At 41.2% G+C, this 18,459-nt stretch overlaps 1 protein-coding gene across 2 annotated transcripts; it reads right to left on the reverse strand.

The window, feature by feature from the left end:
* Nucleotides 1-717: 717 nt before the first annotated feature.
* Nucleotides 718-17,783, reverse strand: SLC30A4 (solute carrier family 30 member 4). Of its 2 annotated transcripts, XM_064157681.1 has the most exons (7): nucleotides 16,696-17,698; nucleotides 11,021-11,167; nucleotides 5,389-5,542; nucleotides 4,946-5,159; nucleotides 4,556-4,661; nucleotides 3,772-3,906; nucleotides 718-3,065 (listed from the first exon to the last, which is right to left on the reverse strand). In XM_064157681.1, the coding sequence occupies exons 1-7, from the start codon at nucleotides 17,084-17,086 to the stop codon at nucleotides 2,911-2,913; spliced, it is 1,302 nt and encodes a 433-aa protein (XP_064013751.1). In that variant the 5' UTR covers nucleotides 17,087-17,698; the 3' UTR covers nucleotides 718-2,910. The 2 variants fall into 2 exon arrangements, 1 of the variants encoding a protein (XP_064013751.1); XR_010305373.1 differs by lacking the exons at nucleotides 718-3,065; nucleotides 3,772-3,906; nucleotides 4,556-4,661; nucleotides 4,946-5,159 and adding an exon at nucleotides 6,034-6,305 and having other exon boundaries at nucleotides 5,490-5,542; nucleotides 16,696-17,783.
* Between the last annotated feature and the right edge of the window lie 676 nt (nucleotides 17,784-18,459).

Raw genomic sequence — 18,459 nt, forward strand, 5'->3', positions numbered from 1 at the left:
ATTTTTACTGGGTACTTAATCATAAATTGCTGGTATTTTCCATGCAATTCAATACTATTTTCTGAGTATTTCTCTGTCCTTGTAAGTAAGTGTACTAATTACTTGGTCATTTTTATAGTTCTGTTGTGCTTATTTATTCCGTCACTTGGAGTATTAAAAGCGATAATATGTTTATTCCTTTGATGTTAATAGCAGACTCAGAAGAATGCTAGATTCTTACACTAAACATAGCAGTGCCAGACAACCTGTGTCCTAAGTCATAAAGAAAAGGATTAGAGGGAGGCATATGCACTTACATGTGAATGTAGTTAGACCTTAAAACAGGCAATGTACACTTCAGAGTCTCCCTGAGCACTGATTCATTTATTCCTCTCACTTCATCTTCTATTGGTTTTTATCTGAACTCTTCCCAGTCTATAGAATTTGATACCAAGGGCCCCTCAAGAGTGACTGTGATGTTGCAAGCATGTTTTGCCTGTTGCTTTATGGCTGATCCCTCACCATACTTTCATCTGTCTTTCTAAAGTGTCATTATTCAATGGGAAATAAGACTTAAATTGTTCTGACTGAAGAGGGAGAGAGAATTCATTCTATATATAGCACCTCCAAACTGAGCTGAGCTTCAGTGTTCAGACACTTCAAAACACAGCTGCTGTAAAAATCAAAGATGTTGACAAGAGAGAGCAATACAAATAAATATTTTATAAGACAACAATGTGAATTTTAATAATTGATTTAATAAAACCTACAATAAAGCAACACATCAGCTTTTTTTCTTCAATTAAACAAATGTGTAGTAAATTACTAAAAAACTCCAAATACAATACATATCTACTGTACCTCAACTTCTAAGTACATCAACTGTAAACCCCAGTTCAATTAAAACCTATTTGAGTATCAGTATGTGCAAAATACCTGTTGATTGTTTATGGTATGTTTATTCTCCAGTAAGTTTGTAAGGATGGGATGCCCGTTTTTCATTAATATGATATGGCTTAATTAATGATAGTGTTTGTTTTGAAGCATTAAGTTCCCAAGTACAGTGCTGCTTTGCCTCTGAGCTGTATGTGTTCCCATGCTGTACTCAAGCATTCCCATTTCTTGACAGAAACCATACAAATATAATCCAGTGTTATGTGCACTTTGTCCAAATTAATACTGTGCTGTCAGTTTTCACCAACAAAATTTGATATTATGTGTCCCTACTCCAAAAAAAGGGGACAAATGAAGCCAAGATTGTTACCAACAACTGAAAGCTGAAATCAGCCTGATGAGTTTGTGAAATGCTAACAAGTTCCAAAACAGACAATAGCTTAGGCATAGATAGCTGAGTATCACAATATCTGCTATTGGGCAAAAAATTTTCCTTTCTGATCCACATAGAGAACTACTTGTGATGTCAGTGGGAGATCTGCAGAAAGATCAAAGTATGGAATAAGCAACAAAATATTTGAAAGCAAGTTCCTCCCATCCTCTGAACTTTGCTGGCCCATATTCTTGTTGCCCTTAGGCTTCCTCAGTGCAAAGCACCTCAGAAGCAGCTGTAAATCTGAGCTTGGTAGTGTATGATAGCTTAGTGTCAGGTTTTATTATCCTGTGTACATTCAGAGTACAGGGATTCCATGTGAAGCTAAGAAGTTCAGTTTTGCAGACTTTGAGGTACCCAAATGAATAGTGGTTTCAAATTGCCTCATCCCTCTATCAAGAAGAAAAGGCCTCTCCACTTCCGCAGCTTGTTAGGATATTATTGTCCAATACCGTTAGGTTACTGAACTTGCTTGGATTTTGTTTTATCATAAAGCTAAGTATTTGGAACTGCTACGGCAGTGGCATTCCTGTCAGGACTCCACCATAATGTGCTCAAAGCAAAGAGTAAAAGGTCAGAGATCTGTGACTCAGGGAATAGTGCTGATCTAAAACTTCCGCTCCCCACTTTCCTATTAGCTGCTTCTATTTTGTGTGTCTGTAGATTGTGCTGGAGAGTATCTCCACATCAAGCATAGTTTCTATCATCTGAATTTTCCTTCAAAACAAAACAATAATGAAAAAATGATCAATTACAGGACACTTATTAATCTGACTTAGAACACATGCTAATCAACTGGCCTTTTAATGTGAATCAAACGTTGGTTTAGACATTCAAAATTATTAATAATAAATTCATCTTACAAGTCAAAACTTCATGAAATAAATAACCTGTTTCTCATTTATAAACCCTATTCTAAAATACATTAAAGATCACTGATGACTTAAAAGACTTTGGGTCCAGTGTTGGGTCTCTATAGTTAAACATCAGAAGTCTGGGCAAGGATCTTCCTGTCTGGCTCTCTGAATGCCCAGATTAAAGCTAACGTTCTGATCTGGGTACAGTAAATTGTTTTGCAGCACCTCCAAAGAGTCATTTTCCAGAACTGAACAAGCACTGTATGCATTATAGATTCAGATACTGTATGACAGTTACTGTTGCAAAAATACTGTATAATGAATTCAGGGATCATGACATCTCATAGAACTCTGGCATGATCAGCATTAGACTTTAAGTAAAATACTGACTACTTGATGCTCCATTTGGAGTCTGGATACTTTGTGGTACATAGTTATTGAAGAACGATAGCAGACTGTAATTTGTGAGGTATCTGCAGAGCCATGTTGCATTTTGTAAACAATAATCTGAAAAGAGCTTTGTCTCAAAATCATAATAAATTGAATAAACTAGTACAAGGGAGGAAGTGAAAGTTCTGTAGGATAACCACCGCACCTTTTGCAGCACCAGTTCTCCCTGCTGCATGTTAAATGGTACAAATCCACATATTAATGGTTTCTATTCAATCATTTTCATTTTGCATTTATTGCTCTCAGTCTTTGACTACAAGATAAAGAATAAGGCAGCAGTTCCCAAAACATACGAAATTAGGCACTGGAACTCTGACAACTTGCGCAGGTTTTGCTCATTTCCTGTTTGTAACTCTGAAGCTGGACAGAGCACTTGTACATTCCAAATGTGTTCAGCAGCAGTTGCCGGGCCTTGGACTGAACTTCCTCCCATTTAGATGAACTACCAGGAACTGGAAAATCAAGAAAATCCTTAATAGAACCACCTCAGGAAACCTGGACAATCTAGATGTTATCAAATTTATCACAGTCTTACCAACTACAATAATCTTTGTACACACTCACTTACTAATTTAATATTGTTCTGTGGTCACTTAGACACCTTTTCTACATTATTTTACACCCTTTGGTCTAGATCCCCTAACTACAATTACATCTTTCCAAAACTGAATATGTTGGACACCACCTCCCATGTCCCACCCCAAAACTCAGCCTTCTTACTAAGGAGGCTCATGGTACTGTTAGATGTCTAAATCAGGATATCTTTTGATAATACATTTATTTTTCAAATGTCAATTTTTTTTACACATTGGAACTTCACCTTGTCTTTCCCTGGACAAAATAAGGGAATTTCTGAGACTTGTCTGGCTTTTTTTCCGTCTAGCCAAAGAATCTGTATTGGTTATTTCAGTATGAATATATCTCCTTTGCACAATTTTCATTTACATTGAATCTTTCTGGCCCAACAGGTTCCATACCACACTGTACAAAACCATAGGTAGTAGACTTTTTCTCCCCAGAATGGTATTTTCTGGTTCAAATTAAATAACAATATGAAAAGAAAGTGGTAGGGGGTTTATCACACTTAGATTTCACTTAGGATGTAGGGGGTTTATCACACTTAGATTTCACTTAGGATAATACCATACAGTAGCTTACCGAGTTGCAAGTGGACTATGGCAGCTGTTTTTCCTGCAGTGAGAGACCAAACATTTAAATCTTCTATGGAATAAACATCTTCAATTTTCATCAAGTCTTCCTTAATGCGATCCACATTTAAATGCTTTGGAACTCCTGTGGCACCAAACATAAAATTATTTCTGTCTTCAGCAAACTCTCATTGGCCTTTAAAATGTCATGACATGTCTCAGTGGCAAAAGAATTTAGAATTTGTGCTTTTGGAAGTGATTAGCAACTTCCAGATTACTCATAGAGAAATATGCATATGAAGTCAAATATGAATATAGAAGTTGTACAGGAAGTGCAGCATAAATTGTCCCATCCAGAATGCGCTTTCTGCAACAGCCATCAGTAGATCCTTCGGAGCCATGGATTTGTGTGAGCAAATGTATTACAGCTTCTACTTTAAAAGTAATAAAAGTGAAAGTCTAGAAGTGAGTCCAGGCAAATGTTCACTTGGTTTAGCTGATAGCCACTGCAGGCACACAACAAAGTTCTGTACATTTCACTTTACCATCTCCTGAAGGTGAAGTGTGAGCATAGCTAGATAGGACTTGCATCATTCTGGCAGAGGTCAAAGACATCTAAAGAATGCTGGAACTTAGATGGGCCATCAAAACCCAACAGAATAAATCAGCAGCAGGATAAGCAGGTCTTCAGACACAATCTGCTTTGCTAGAGACCATACTTGTAGTATCAAAGAAGTGTCAATGCTCACTGCTATTGGACATGCAAAGTATTGCAGACTATGCACAGATCTTACCTTCCAGAATAATAACTCCTGTATCACACAGAATTCGAACTGTTGTCAAAATCACCAGTATGGAGAATATGTATGTACATACAGGATCAGCAATCTTGTATTCTGGCTGCAAGGGAAGTTCATATGGAAATAAGCTCACTTAATAAAAATGTTACAGAAAAAATGTGGTTACTTCTAGCTCTGACTTCCACAAATATGTCTTTTTTGTTTGAATAGTTACAGAATACATAACAGAGATAGTATTTGCTTATTTTGCATAAATGCATGAAGCTTGTAATAGAATAGCTTGAAGTATTTTTTAATGTAATTTACAAAACCAAGTCTGTTTCATTTCATCACCAGAGGTGAAACTGAAATTCCCCCCAGCCTCACAGACCAGCCACTCCTTACCTTAAAGCGTATGATGTATGCAGCTACGAGCACACCAATACTTTGCACCAGGTCCCCAAGTGCATGTACAAATGCTGCTCTCACAGCAAGGCTGCTGTGCCCATGGCTGCTGCTGTGAGCTCTAGTAGGAGAGTTTGACTGAGGTACGTGAGAGTGAGCGTGGGAATGGGAGTGGGAGTGAAGGTGACCAGACTGATTCAGCAAAAAACCCATTCTGAAAGAAGAAAAACATTCTAAGAAAGAGGCTTTAGTTGTTGCATTTTTGTTTCTTTCATTTTAAACCAAAGAATCAAAAATGTAATACTCAGTATCATTTCTTGTCTTATGAAATTAAAGAGGTCCAGCAAAATTACATCCCATGAGAAAGTTACAGGCCATAAAATAATGGGCAGCTTATCAGTAATACAGTTATAAGTGTTAATGGAGAGAAAGGGAGATCTTACATTAAGTTAACTGCAACACCAACAGCTGCTGTAATTAGCATGATATCGCCATTTATTTCATAGTCCATATGGATAGTTCTTTGAACGGCTTCATACAAGAGGAATGCCATAAGGATATAGACCAGCAATACACTAATGATGGCTGACAATACTTCTGCAAACAGAAAGGAAACATCATTACAAAAGTGAGTTTCAGATTTGTCTATACTTCCAAACTAAAATGTGGACAGAATCTTAGTTATTTTAACTATTTTATGCCTATTATTATTACCCTAATACACAGCTAACAAGTTGTGCAATAAATAAAACTCATAAAGTAGGATAAACAAATAGAGTTAATTCTAATAATTTTGTTAGATGTCAGCATATATGCCTCAAAATATGTCTTCTCTGAGACCTTCTGTGTCAGAAAACACGTTTGGTGGAGCGCTATGGGAAAATGACTCTTTGTTCACCAATATGGTTAGATGGTCAAATCCACTTTATTTCCGTGATACAATGACTTATATGCACTTCTAGCAAGAGGCATGCTCCACCAAGATTGGTTACAGTCAGAGGGTCCAGAGTTACTTGTAAGGCATCAATAGGTCAGCATACCATAACAATCTGAGGGTCAGCCTCTGGGGCTGGCTAAACTCTGCCCACCTGCAGCTGCACTCCACCCCCTGCAGCTGCATGTGGGGGGAAGCTACCCTGTGCCTGCTATCTAAACTCCCAAGATGGATTCAAGGACATTCCCAGCACGGGTTGCTCATTGTTTATCAATTCTTGTGTGCTCTGCTAACAAGAATTTCTCCAACACTTCTGGACAGGCAGACTGTGTCTTCTTCAGACAACCCAGAACTTTTGCCAGAGAAGTCACAATGTTTTTGTCCAAGAGAGCAGAAGATAGATAATGTCACACACCACCAGCACACCTACAAATAAGAGAAAGTTTTATTTCAAGTGTCCACAATATAAAACCGGATTTAGAAATTACTTTAATATGATTTTGTATTTAGGATGGAGGGGAAAAATTACGAAACTATTCAGAAACTGAACAGTACAAACTTGTTGGACACGTTACGCCTAAGCCTCTTGACATATGTGCACATAAATGTTATGGATTGCAGACTTCAGCTATGAAGAGCTGCTTTATTTAAGTTTCTGTATTGCTGTAATATGCTGGTTCAATGTTATCTAATGTTTACCAAACAGTCATGTTTCACAAAAATAAGGGTCATGATCAACATTTTGGTGTAGGAGTTTTATCTGATTGGCAGGGACTTTCAAAAGAACACATACATCTAAACTAAGAGAAAATTAGAAAGTTAATACAAGCTCCTAATATTTCATTGTCCCACACCTTCCACTGACATTTACATCTGTGGAATGTAATTACAGCTTTCTTCAAGGTTCCTGCTGTTCTGATGTCAGCTAAATAGGCCTGAATATTTTATGGGCTGGCACCTTAGTGCTGTCTGCAAGTCATGAAATTGGGCTGGTAATAGCACAGATAAACCTGAGGAGCAAGAGTCCATGCTGCAGTTTTAAGGTCCTACTATAAAGACTATCTTGGATATAAGTGAGTTGATACAGGGCTTGACAAAAAGAACTGGCAGCACCTTAAAGCTAGCTCCATTGTGCTGAATGTAAAAACACAGCCAATCTGTAATCATTATGCGTAACACTCATTACTGCTGCTTGCCAGGTGGAAGTGAATTCAGAGTTGGAATTAGTTTACTTGGAAGTGCAGAGGTCGTTCCACATGTTTTGGTCTGATTTATCCCCCAATAAGGGGAAAATTCTGCTCTTGGCTGTACCATTTCTGTAAGAACACTAATCTGAGCATTGCCTCACTTCCTCATCTGCTTTCAAGCTGCCAGTGGCTACTACAGCTTTGGTTACTGAAGGTGTCTTTTCCAAGACAGAACTACCTTAATTTTGTTTAGTGATTATTACAGTAACATGCATAGAATGGTTTGGGTTGGAATCCAGCTATATAAGCATTTTAGGATCACCAAAATCACTTGCTCCATACACTGCTTTTTTATCATGACACAAGAGAAGAAATGCACACCAAGATATTCAGCTGTTTAGTGATGTGCCAATGCCTGGATGAATACCAAGCATTGCCAGGCAGTAATAAGGTTCTGAAAGGCAACTGTCACAATCTCAGATGACTTCAGAGCAACATGAAAATCCTACAAATACCCATGCAAGCAGTAGCATTCTTTATAAAGCAAGTAGATAAGTCAAAATAAGTGCCTTTAAAAAATACCAATACACTGCTTAGGTCTTCCAGAATGCCTTTTAAAACAAAAAATCAGTGGAGCCACAATACATGAGCATTTACCAGAGAAATAACATACTGTGGTTTAACAATATAAACCCATGCTTTCTGCAAGAGAAACCAATGTTTTCCTTGCAGTTTCTTCCACAGAGTCATTGTTATGTCAGCACTGTAAATTTGTGCTGAGGTCTTTCATAGGATGTGAACTATGTATGCACTAACTCAGTGGACTGATTAATTCTGTCATTACTGACATTGTCTCGGCAGCAATGGAAAAATGCCAGGTTCCAGAGCTATGCTTAAATCTACTCAGTGTCTTACTGAGGAGGTATCTCTATTTGGTAATGAAACAGAACTATTTTTGCCTTCAAGAATATAATAATTTTTAGACATGACTACAATTTCCATCATTTTGTCTGTGCTTTTTCTAACCCACTTTGAATCTGGCAGCTTCCTTTTCGCCATTGAAAATGGGATATAATTGAAGATGGAGCATATATTTTATGTATTCAAAGAGAATTCAAATAAATGAAAACTAATGTCAGCTTCCTTCTGGATTCTGCTTAGACAACTAATAGATGTCTTGCAGTGTTTACAGGAAGGGAGTTGAAAATTCACTGCTCTGCAAACAAAAAATAATAAGGAACACTAGAAATGTTGCTCATTAGAATGTTTTTTTGATTTGTGTGTGAGTAGATTATCTTAAAACTTACAGAAAAGCAGGTCAGCAATGAGATAGTTACTGCATATATTCCCAGCTTTAAACAAATGCTCCACATTTTTTATCTGACAGATGCTAAATCTGTACCCTATTTTTAACATCTGACCACTTTTAACACTTCTCTCGTTAAATTCAAGCTATTGTTGAGCTCAAACTATTTGCTGATAAGCTTCCTCCATATAGGTAATCTGGGAAAATACATTGCAGTGAGGATACACCCTAGAAGCAGCTTTGTTTCACTGCCAGCATTCACTTTAGTCTGAAGCAGGGTCCTCAGGCCATGGCATTCAGACGAGGTATCTAAAATCAGGGAAATACATTTCACAAATGTGACTTTTAAAAAACCCTCTCTATAGTAATTCTGAACCATCCCATCTTCTGTACTTGCAGAGCCTAGGTCAAGAGCTGAGGGTGTCTTGCAGCATCCTTTACCTACTTCCTCTTTCCTCTTTCTCAGCGCTGCCACAGAAACTCTGTCACCCCAGGCTCTATCTAGTCCTCCTCCTCCGGCAGAGAGAGCCGCACTGCTGCTGCTCGCATAGAATGGTTGTGGTAGAAAGGAATCCCTTGAAACTATGTTGCTCTGCTCAAAGCAGGGTCAAGTACAGCCGGTTGCTCAGGGCTGTGTCCAGTTGGGGTTTGAGTATTTAAACTATGGAAACTCTGTAACCTGTTCTATTGTTTGACCACCTACTGGCAGCAGAAAACATGCATTGTTGCAGAACTGAAAGCTGCTCCCTGTAGCTTCTCCCAGGGAGAAGACGGTGGGTGATACAGACTGTTCTATGAGCCAGAACCAGTCCACAGGCCAACAATGGGTCAGGCTGCAGAGTCTTTTACTGGGCAGTAAAATGGGGGAAAAAATTATATATTCGGAGTGAGGAGGCAGAAAACCTTGGGGATTTGTGTTTGAAAAGCACTGTGGAGCCCTCAACTTAATTGAAAAGTCACTGAACATTTAAGGAACTGAGCAACATTTTAATGGTTAAGTGAACTTGTTCCATTTTTCTTAACTCCTGTTTTCAGCTTGGCCACAGCATATTCAAGGTACGTACTCTCAGAAAAGTTACAAAGACATATGAACTACTTGGAATGATTTTTAAATAGGGTTTAACCCTCTCCTTCTGGAGAGCCTGAGCGAATGCCAGGGGCATACCTGCAAGGTCAGGTTTCAGCATTAGGGGAGCTCCTATTGCAAAATTAAAACTTCTTGACAGAAAAGTTTGTAATGGGAAATGCTGGCATTGTTAATGCTTTCTTGCAAAAGCCCCACAGATCTTTGTTAGCATACAGAGCTATGCATTCATGCATTAGTGACTAACTGATGACAAATGACTAGGAGTGACGGAGCTGCTGAATTCTACTGCTGCTCTAGCAGCAGCCAAAGTAAGAACTAAAAATACTGACTACAGAAGACTTCCAAATGTCTCGTATAGAACAGAAGTAGCAAACTGTGACACTAGAAATTATCTGTTTCATGGAAAATAAAACTTTTTGTAGACACTTGGGTAAAATGTCTGCAAGACTTGCAGCTGTATATTCTAAATTATTTTATCCAGTTAGGCACCACATGCAAAATCCCTGTATCATAATTACACTTCTCAACATGAAGTAATGAATGCTGGAAATACCCTTCTAAGGTTTAGTGCGTAATTCTGTTTATACTTCTCTTTCTGGACACCTAAAATGAGCAGAGGTTAAGAATCTTGCAAACCACAGGGCATTCTGTCCTCTGCTTTATGTGGTTTGGGGAGTACAAGAAGAATACCAATTTATGCAGCTTGTGGCAGGGCAGAGCTCTCTGGTAATGCACTCTATGGAATTTTTCTGTTCTGAGTTAAGGTGTTGTTTTTCACATTGAGTAGGACCTTTTTCAGATGTCACAAATGTACTGCAGTCAGTGAGACTTCACAAATCCTGGGCATTGGCAACAACTGCTGCAAAAAAAACCCCAACAAACTGGCACGTACAATTCCCGTACCAACAAGCTCCACAAGGAGCCATGCAGGGAGCAACAGTGGCACAGTCCTGAGTGACCCAAGAATGTGTCCTTAGTCTGCTCAACAGCCTCAATTTCAAAGCACAAAGGTATAGAGGGGCCTAGACTAATGCAACAGCTCAGTAACTGTGGATAGGCTGTGAAATGCAACTGTGTATTCACCCTTGTTCTTGCTGAGAACAGCTTCTCCTCCTCTGAAACCTTCTTAAAACATTTTAGGCTATGTTCCATTTGTAGGAAGCCACATTTACCACATAATTGTGAACCCAATTCCCCAACCTTCCTCTTTGAGACGGAAGATGAATTCAGGATTTCATTTTCCATCTGCTCAGTCCTAGTTCCACAAAGATCGAAAGACTCTCCCCACTCCCAGCAACTGAAACTCTGCCATCAGCCTTCACTTTTTACTAAGTTTTAAAATGTAAACGTTTTTTATTCTCTGTTCCCTTGTGGCAACAACTTATGTAGTTGTTGTCCGCAATGGACAGTGAAAGGACATTCAAATCAGGATGTTAAACATAAAGCAAATTTTCAGTTTGCTGCTACTTTCTTTCTATTATCTATCCTTCCAGAATTAAATGATTCTTACAGTTGTTGCTTAAAATATTTCCTTATTAGCAAAAATCTGGTATCCACGTACCTAAGCGATGAAATCCAAAAGTGAATCTCTTTGTGGGAGATTTTGCAGACAGCCAGAGAGCAAGCAGAGTCAAAATAATACCGCTAAGGTCTGTTAGCATATGAAGTGCATCTGTCATAATTGCTAGACTGTTAGCAACATATCCACCTGAAAACAAAGTTGGAAAAGTCAGGCCATATGACATTAATGATTGTAGATAACATTCTCTTGGCACAGCTTACAGTTACTTATTTTCAGAACAGGGCATTAAGCGCATGAGAGCCTTTCTTATAATAACTAGACAGGAGGGTTTTGCCATTACAATTAAAACACCATACTATAATTTAAAGCCACCACAGCTACAAGTGCAGTGAAGCATGCTGTCTTTCAAGGGCAACACAGAAAACATTCATCATGCTTGCAAAATCAGGCACTGGCCCAAAGAGTTTTGTATCTTTGTATATTATTGCATATGTGTACAATCAGCTGATCCTTTGTTCACCCACATCTGTTAAATACAGGACAGGGACAGAAATTCAGTGATTCAATGGCAAGGAAATCCACCCTGCCCCCTTCTTATTTTTATTACACTATCTTTCAACCTTCATTACTCCCTCTCCTGGCACGGGTGTGTACATATATATATTGCAGACAGTGACTTTGACTTGCACATTTTTCTTTGTTATTATCATAAATCTTTCTACTCATTATAAGCTGCATTGAGACAAATAACCTCAGCTCAAAGGATAATTTTGTAGTTCCAATTCAACTGATAATGCCACTACTGGATGGGTGAGAGATTTAAACAATGAGCCTCTTTCTTAAGCACCCCTTATCCAAAGGGGACTCGAGGACAGGCTGCATTGTCTTCCCTATTTATGAAGATAAGCCCGTTTTCTCAGAAAAGATTGCATCTTTAGTGTCAGTTCAGCCATGATTTGGTTTCTCTTTTTTTACCTTGAGATTGTCATTCAGCTTGTACATTCCCCTGAGCAGAGCATACAGCTGGTGTGCCAAGCCTGCTCCCAGCTGAAGGTATCTTAACATACAATTAAAAGTGTCACAGTGAAGAGGCTGACCATGAGAAATAGCAAAGAGAAATTCACAACTGGCTGACTACTTTCAAGCCTAGTCATAAAATGTGTGTGTGTGCTTATGGGTCTTTGTACTCACACACCTGCAGGCAGAGCTGCACTCTCTTCCCCAGCCAAGCACAAGCAGCATGACTGATATTACAGTATTGCTTGTACCATGGGATGCTCAAGTGTATCCAGAGAAGGGCAACGAGGCTGGTGAGAGGCCTTGAGCACAAGCCCTATGAGGAGAGGCTGAGGGAGCTGGGATTGTTTAGCCTGGAGAAGAGGAGGCTCAGGGGTGACCTTATTGCTGTCTACAACTACCTGAGGGGAGGTTGTGGCCAGGAGGAGGTTGCTCTCTTCTCTCAGGTGGCCAGCACCAGAACGAGAGGACACAGCCTCAGGCTGCGCCAGGGGAGATTTAGGCTGGAGGTGAGGAGAAAGTTCTTCCCTGAGAGAGTCATTGGACACTGGAATGGGCTGCCTGGGGAGGTGGTGGAGTCGCTGTCCCTGGAGCTGTTCAAGGCAAGATTGGACGTGGCACTTGGTGCCATGATCTAGCCTTGAGCTCTGTGGTAAAGGGTTGGACCTTATGATCTATGAGGTCTCTTCCAACCTTGGTGATACTGGGATACTGTGAACTACCAAATGCACCACACTACTAGTTCCTTTCCTCCATCCCCTCCCTTTCAGTTGCTCATAAGTTTCTAAGTTATATTTTTCTGATGCTGAAATTTTCCAAAGGCCATCTCAGCTCAAATATAGTGCTTTTAAGATTTAGCACTTCGGCAGCTTTTTGAGTAAAATGAGTGATGCCCTTCCTTTCTCATGTTCTCACATAATTAAACCAAAATGTTACTTACAAATGTGCAACTCAGCCTCCTATAGTCAACACAGAAGAAACAATAATTTATACCCAACATTTAATTCAGTAGTTTACATGTAGGATCATTTAAAGTACACATGTTCATGTACATGTATTTATTTTGAGAAGCACTTCAGCCCAAATTGAGTCAATTCTATTTCAGACAGCCTCTCAAGTTTAAAGGCTTTAAAAATAAAATTACAAAGAAGGAATTCAGATACTGAAGCTAATCATAATGCAGCACATAGATTAGGAAAACATAAGGGAGCTTTATGAAATTCTTAACTCAAAGGTTCTCTGTTTCTGAATGTATCAGTTCATTGCTTGGTTAAAGGTACTGCCTAAGGGCTGTTCAAACACCATTGACAACTTGGGGGGGGAGGGGGTGGAAGAAAGAAAACCAACATGAAACAAAACAAACAAACAAAAACCTTAAACATCTCTAACTTCCACATACAGCTTGATGGCTCAACAGTGTTTCCAGTGACCTGTGAAGGACAACAGTCCTCAGCACGGAGGAGCAGTTGGAAATCTCTAAATGTAAATTAAAAAAATCAAAACCCTGTCAGAAAAGCTAACCAGGCTTTCAATACTTCTGTTGTTGTTGTTGTTGCTGTTTGTTGTTGGTTTTTTTAATGCAAAATGATTCCACAAAGTTATCTGACTTACAATGACTGTTCATCAAATTAAACCACAAACACTGAGGTGGGCTGAGGTAATGCACTTATCTATACTTTGGAAAACAGTATGCCAATCAAGATTTCACAAACAAGCTGCTGAAACAACATTTCCTTCATCCAAACAGCCATGACTGACAGCAGAAAGATTTCTACTGATAAAATTAATTGTCTGCTAGACTCATCTGCCTTTTCCTCAGAAAATCATACCTGTCAAAGCCATAGAAGAAAGTCATTTAAAATGTCTTGTATGAACAAACTTTCCCAAATACCTGAGCTACAATTTTAGAAGTTCCAGAATTTGAAACCAATCAGAAAACAACACAGGGCCAGAGCAAAAAGAAATTGAACAGGTAGAGGGCATTGACTCAGAACTTGAGGGCTCCATCTTTGATTACTTGTTCTGCTCCTGATTACTTGCCCTATGACAAGTCATTTAGGTCAAGATCCACAAAAGTACAGAGGTATCCAAGTCCTCTATTTATTCTCTGTGGAAGTTGCATGCCTGGATATGTTATGTGTCTGGCCTTTAGTGCTGTCTGCCTCAGTCTCCAAATAATGAAACAGGCCACACAAACCTGAGAGGGGTGAGCCCATGCTACAGTACTAACTCAGCCTGCAGACGAGTCTGCCACCCTTAGCTGAGTCTGCAGAACTCGTGGCTGTAATAGAGAAACAATAGGTGATGTGACAGTGATGAGACAGTATTTTTGCTCTCAATGCTTACTATTTCTAGAGCTCTCCCTGCACAAGCTATGGAGACATCTACAATAATGTAAATTGGATTCGAAGCCCCTAACAGATACAGCCTTACTGACTTCAGCATCAAGCTGCTAACAGCTTAGACATATTATCCAGTAAGGGGCCCTTCAGATGAACTAAATTTAACATATGTCAGAACTCTGATATGAATGCAGTCAAATTAAAGGTTGCCTGCATCCAAGACACACTATGTTGCTTATCAAATTTAACAGAGTTTGTGCTGAACAAAAGGCCAGAGGGAAAAACGAAGCCAGGGGTCAAATGGAGACATTCAATCAGATCCCTGCAACAGGTCTAATGCAAAGTGCCTTATCCCTGATAAACTGATGTGTTGTGGAAGTGTTATTAATGACTAACCACATACTGAGAGATGCTGAAGGACAAACCACTTTTTTTTCCATTAACCCATATCCTGAAATAACCCCCCAAATAAAACTGGCTGCAGATTTACAAACAATGGAACATTTCTCCTAGGGTCTTTTTTCTACGTATGTGGGGAAAACTCTAATGTTTATACTCAAGTAATGGTTGTTACACCTTATCCATTTTGCAGATGTTTCTGTCTTAAAGAAACATTTTGAAGCTGTCCTAGAATATGTGATCCAAGAGCATGAGCTCACTTCCTACAAGCAAATGTCAGATCTTCAATCATTACTGTCCAATGAGGATGATATAGGTCCCATGTTATTGTAACTAAGGCATCTCTGTTCTTCCAGCAAGTTTTTGTGGCTTAATTTATCATGGGTTTTTTTTTGTTTGTTTGTTTGTTTGTTGGTTTGGTTTGGTTTGGTGGTTTTGTTTGTTTGTGGTTTTTTTTTTCTGGTGGATAATGGCAAATAATTAATCTGATCAGAATGGTATGCTAAAATTAAAGCAATTTAAAGGCAATTGATTGTAGTTGCTAGAGAGACCTGGCTCAGCATACACGTCAATGTACTGGCCCTGTGTAATACTCCCCACTACTTCTGTTTGGGGGAAAGTGGATAAAAGTGTTTCAGCATTCTTCAGGAGGTTAAGTAGCACCAGGCAGATACTGTGTCCTGCGGGGCGTGAATGTAACCAAAAAGACAGATGGTAACAAGACACTGCTAAATGAACAGAGGTTAAAAGACAAATACTATTGTTTGTTAAAATTATTGGATAATGGCTAATGTACAACAAGTAATAAATAGTTTGTCTGTGCACTCAAGGGACCATGAAATTTCACTTTCTTCTAAGCCTATGCTGCAATAGCCTATTAAATAAAACACATTTTACAGATTTCTGTATAATGCACAGGTTCTCTCCAGCCTCAACAGCATTTGATATCATGTCTTGCTGAGAGAACAATAAAAGCTGCACTCGAGCACCACATTCATACTTCTGAATGACAATTATCAGATGTTTATACAGGGATACATTCCCAGGTAAAACCCCATCTTATCTTTGCCAAGTACTAACAAACAAAAAACCCACAAATAGTTGAATGATATTTGTTGTTCTATTGTGTTGTAACGGGAAGTGTTAGAAAACATACTATTTTCATTTACTTGGTCCATATGATTTATGTCTGCAGGGTGCATATGCTAGCCCAGACAACAGTAGGACAAGCAGGAAGCTGTACAGACAGTGGCTTCTTCACTGTATTGCTATTGATAGCTCAAGAGTTGTCTCTTCAGTTCTAAGTAATGGAGTGTATTGCTGTATCTAGTGAATAAGGGCAGATACCCCTCTCCAATATTAGTTTTGTTATTATGGCAAATGGCACACTCAATAAACTATTTCCTTTTTCTTCTCTTGCTGCAAATGCAGCACCGGAGGCACCGTCCCTGGAGGTCTTCAAGAAAAGACTGGATGAGGCACTTAGTGCCACGGTCTAGTTGACTGGGTAAGTCTGGGTGATAGGTTGGACTGGATGATCTTGGAGGTCTCTTCCAACCTGGTTGATTCTATGATTCTATGATTCTAAGATCTTATGGCAGTGATTAAAATAAAAAGTTAAAGATTAAATTGTTCATCTTTACAGCTGTAATAAAATGCCACTTCTCCCTTGCTAAAAATACTTTATCAACTTAGAAGAGGAAGTTACAGGGAGAAATAAAAAGCCATTAGACATACCCAAAAATGCAGAGTTTATGCTTTTTCAGGGGTGTTTGTAAAATTCAGTTAAGGGAAGCTGCAAATTCCTCGATCTTCTTTTGCACGGAAAACACAGGTGAGCTTTGCTCTGTCTCACTCACCCAACTTGCAACTGATGTCTCTGATCTCTAATGACAGCTGGCTTCTCGTAGCGAACACTGAAAGTCAAGGTCGGAGCAGTGTAACAGGCCAACTTACCTATGAGCTCCCCGGTCATGAAGAGGAGGTAGAGGAGGGCAGCGAGCGTCAGCCGCTTCTTCACCGTCCTCTGCTTGGAGCGCTCCCGCCGGCCGCTGCAGCTGGTGCAGGTGTCGGTCCGGCCGAGCCGGGAGCTGCGCAGAGCCACGTCCCGGTCCAGCAGGGACTCGTCGTCGGAAGGCAGGCCCGGGGCCGATCCGTTCACTGGCGTCTCCGGGGCCGCCTCCGAAGCGTCGTCCGACACCACCACTCGCAGCTTGTTAAACCTGGGGAAGTCCTCGTCCCCCACCTCGTCCGAGAAGTCAAAGGCACTAGAGTCGTTCAGGAACAAGGGGTCCTCGCTCCTCCGTAGCAGCGACTTGATGCTTGTCCAGAGGCCGGGCCCAGCCATAGCGGCGGGGACCGGGTGCGTCGCCGGTTGTGGCCGATCCGATCCGCCGCGGCCGGCTCAGCTGGCGCAGTTGCCCGCTTGCAGGCGGCGCCCGTCCGCTCGCCGCCCGGTCAGGGCATGTCCCCTACATCGCGCCGCCAGGCCCCGTGCAGGATGGCCGGAACGCGGCGCGGAGCTTTGCCGCGGAGCGCCCCGGCACTACCGAAACCCACCACCGCCTCCTGGCACTTATGGCCTCCTCGCCTCCGTGGCGGGCAGCGAACCGTGAGGCAGCGCGGGCGCTGTCACCTCCGGAGCCGCGGGCCACCCCGTGCAGCCCGTCTCCTCGGCGCGCTCAACCTCGGTCACGGCGCGGCCGGGCAGGCGGCACCGGGCGCAGAGGGAGCGCCGCCGCCGCGACGAGCGTCACATCCATAAACGCTGCAGGCAGGGACCGCGTCTCCGCCGAAATTCCAGCACTGGCCTCCGACCAACCCCACGGAGGGCGGCAGCAGCGGGCGCGTAGGGGTCGGGCCAGCAGGTAGCAGCTGGCATCCCCTGCGCGCCCGCGGACCCTGCCGGCACTGCGCCTGCGCCCTCCGCACGGGAGGGGTGAGGGTTCGAGCTCTGATACCGTTGTCTCGCCGCGCCCTCCCCGCGGAGGACGGCAAGGAATCCCCCGGGGTGGCGGCAGCTAGTAGCACCCGCACTTCCCTCGTGGTAGCTCGACTGGCTGTTCCCGTCCCTCCATGCCTTTATGTTCGGTGCGTAAACGTCACATGAAGTAAAGACTTTTAACAGGAAAAGCTGTAAAATCCAAACTCGAGCTGCCGATAGACAAAGGAAGCTGTGTACACGTATAGTGGAAACCTGGACTGCAGGGTTCCGTGCTCTGGCCTCAGATTTTAAAAGTTACAAGCTTCCGTGGTGCAGCTTTCGTGTTCCTCTCTCTGACAAAGGTGCGGCTCTTTACGCCTTCACCAGTAATTCCCCTTAAGGCATTGTCCTCTTGTAGGAAGAAATAAACCTCAAAGGTCCTGCTGTCCTATCAATTCCTTTAGCAGCTGCCATCGAAAGTAACTTTTTTTTCCCCCTTGTATTAATTTTTTTGAGAGTTTATGCTGCTCCCTTGCTGGCCTGAGTACTAGAAATTCTCCTCTCATTTCCACCTTACACGCATTCGGGAAGTTTGTTTCCATTGGCAGATTTTGTTATAGCATCGTTTAGTTCCCTAAAGGAACTGAAGGAAAGTGCATATCCTGGGTTTTGGGCTGATTGGAGAAAGTTACCAAATAAAGACCAGAGAGTTTTATAGAGCTGCAAGGATTTGAAGAAAGGCTTTTGGGCCAAGGACTGATGGCAGAGTCTGGCACACATCGAGGCAGTACTGCAGG

This window comes from Pogoniulus pusillus, chromosome 17, assembly GCF_015220805.1.
Source record: "Pogoniulus pusillus isolate bPogPus1 chromosome 17, bPogPus1.pri, whole genome shotgun sequence".
NCBI lineage: Eukaryota > Metazoa > Chordata > Aves > Piciformes > Lybiidae > Pogoniulus > Pogoniulus pusillus.

What these genes read in the sequence shown, in the direction of transcription:
- SLC30A4 (XM_064157681.1), bottom strand. Translation starts at nt 17,086, where the DNA reads ATGGCTGGGCCCGGCCTCTGGACAAGCATCAAGTCGCTGCTACGGAGG. An exon ending in TTTTGGATTTCATCGCTTAG is followed by an intron (nt 5,543 to 11,020) that starts GTACGTGGATAC and finishes TTCTGTTTGCAG; the next exon opens with AAGTATTGTCAGCCATCATT. An exon ending in CATACATCATACGCTTTAAG is followed by an intron (nt 4,662 to 4,945) that starts GTAAGGAGTGGC and finishes CTTCCCTTGCAG; the next exon opens with CCAGAATACAAGATTGCTGA.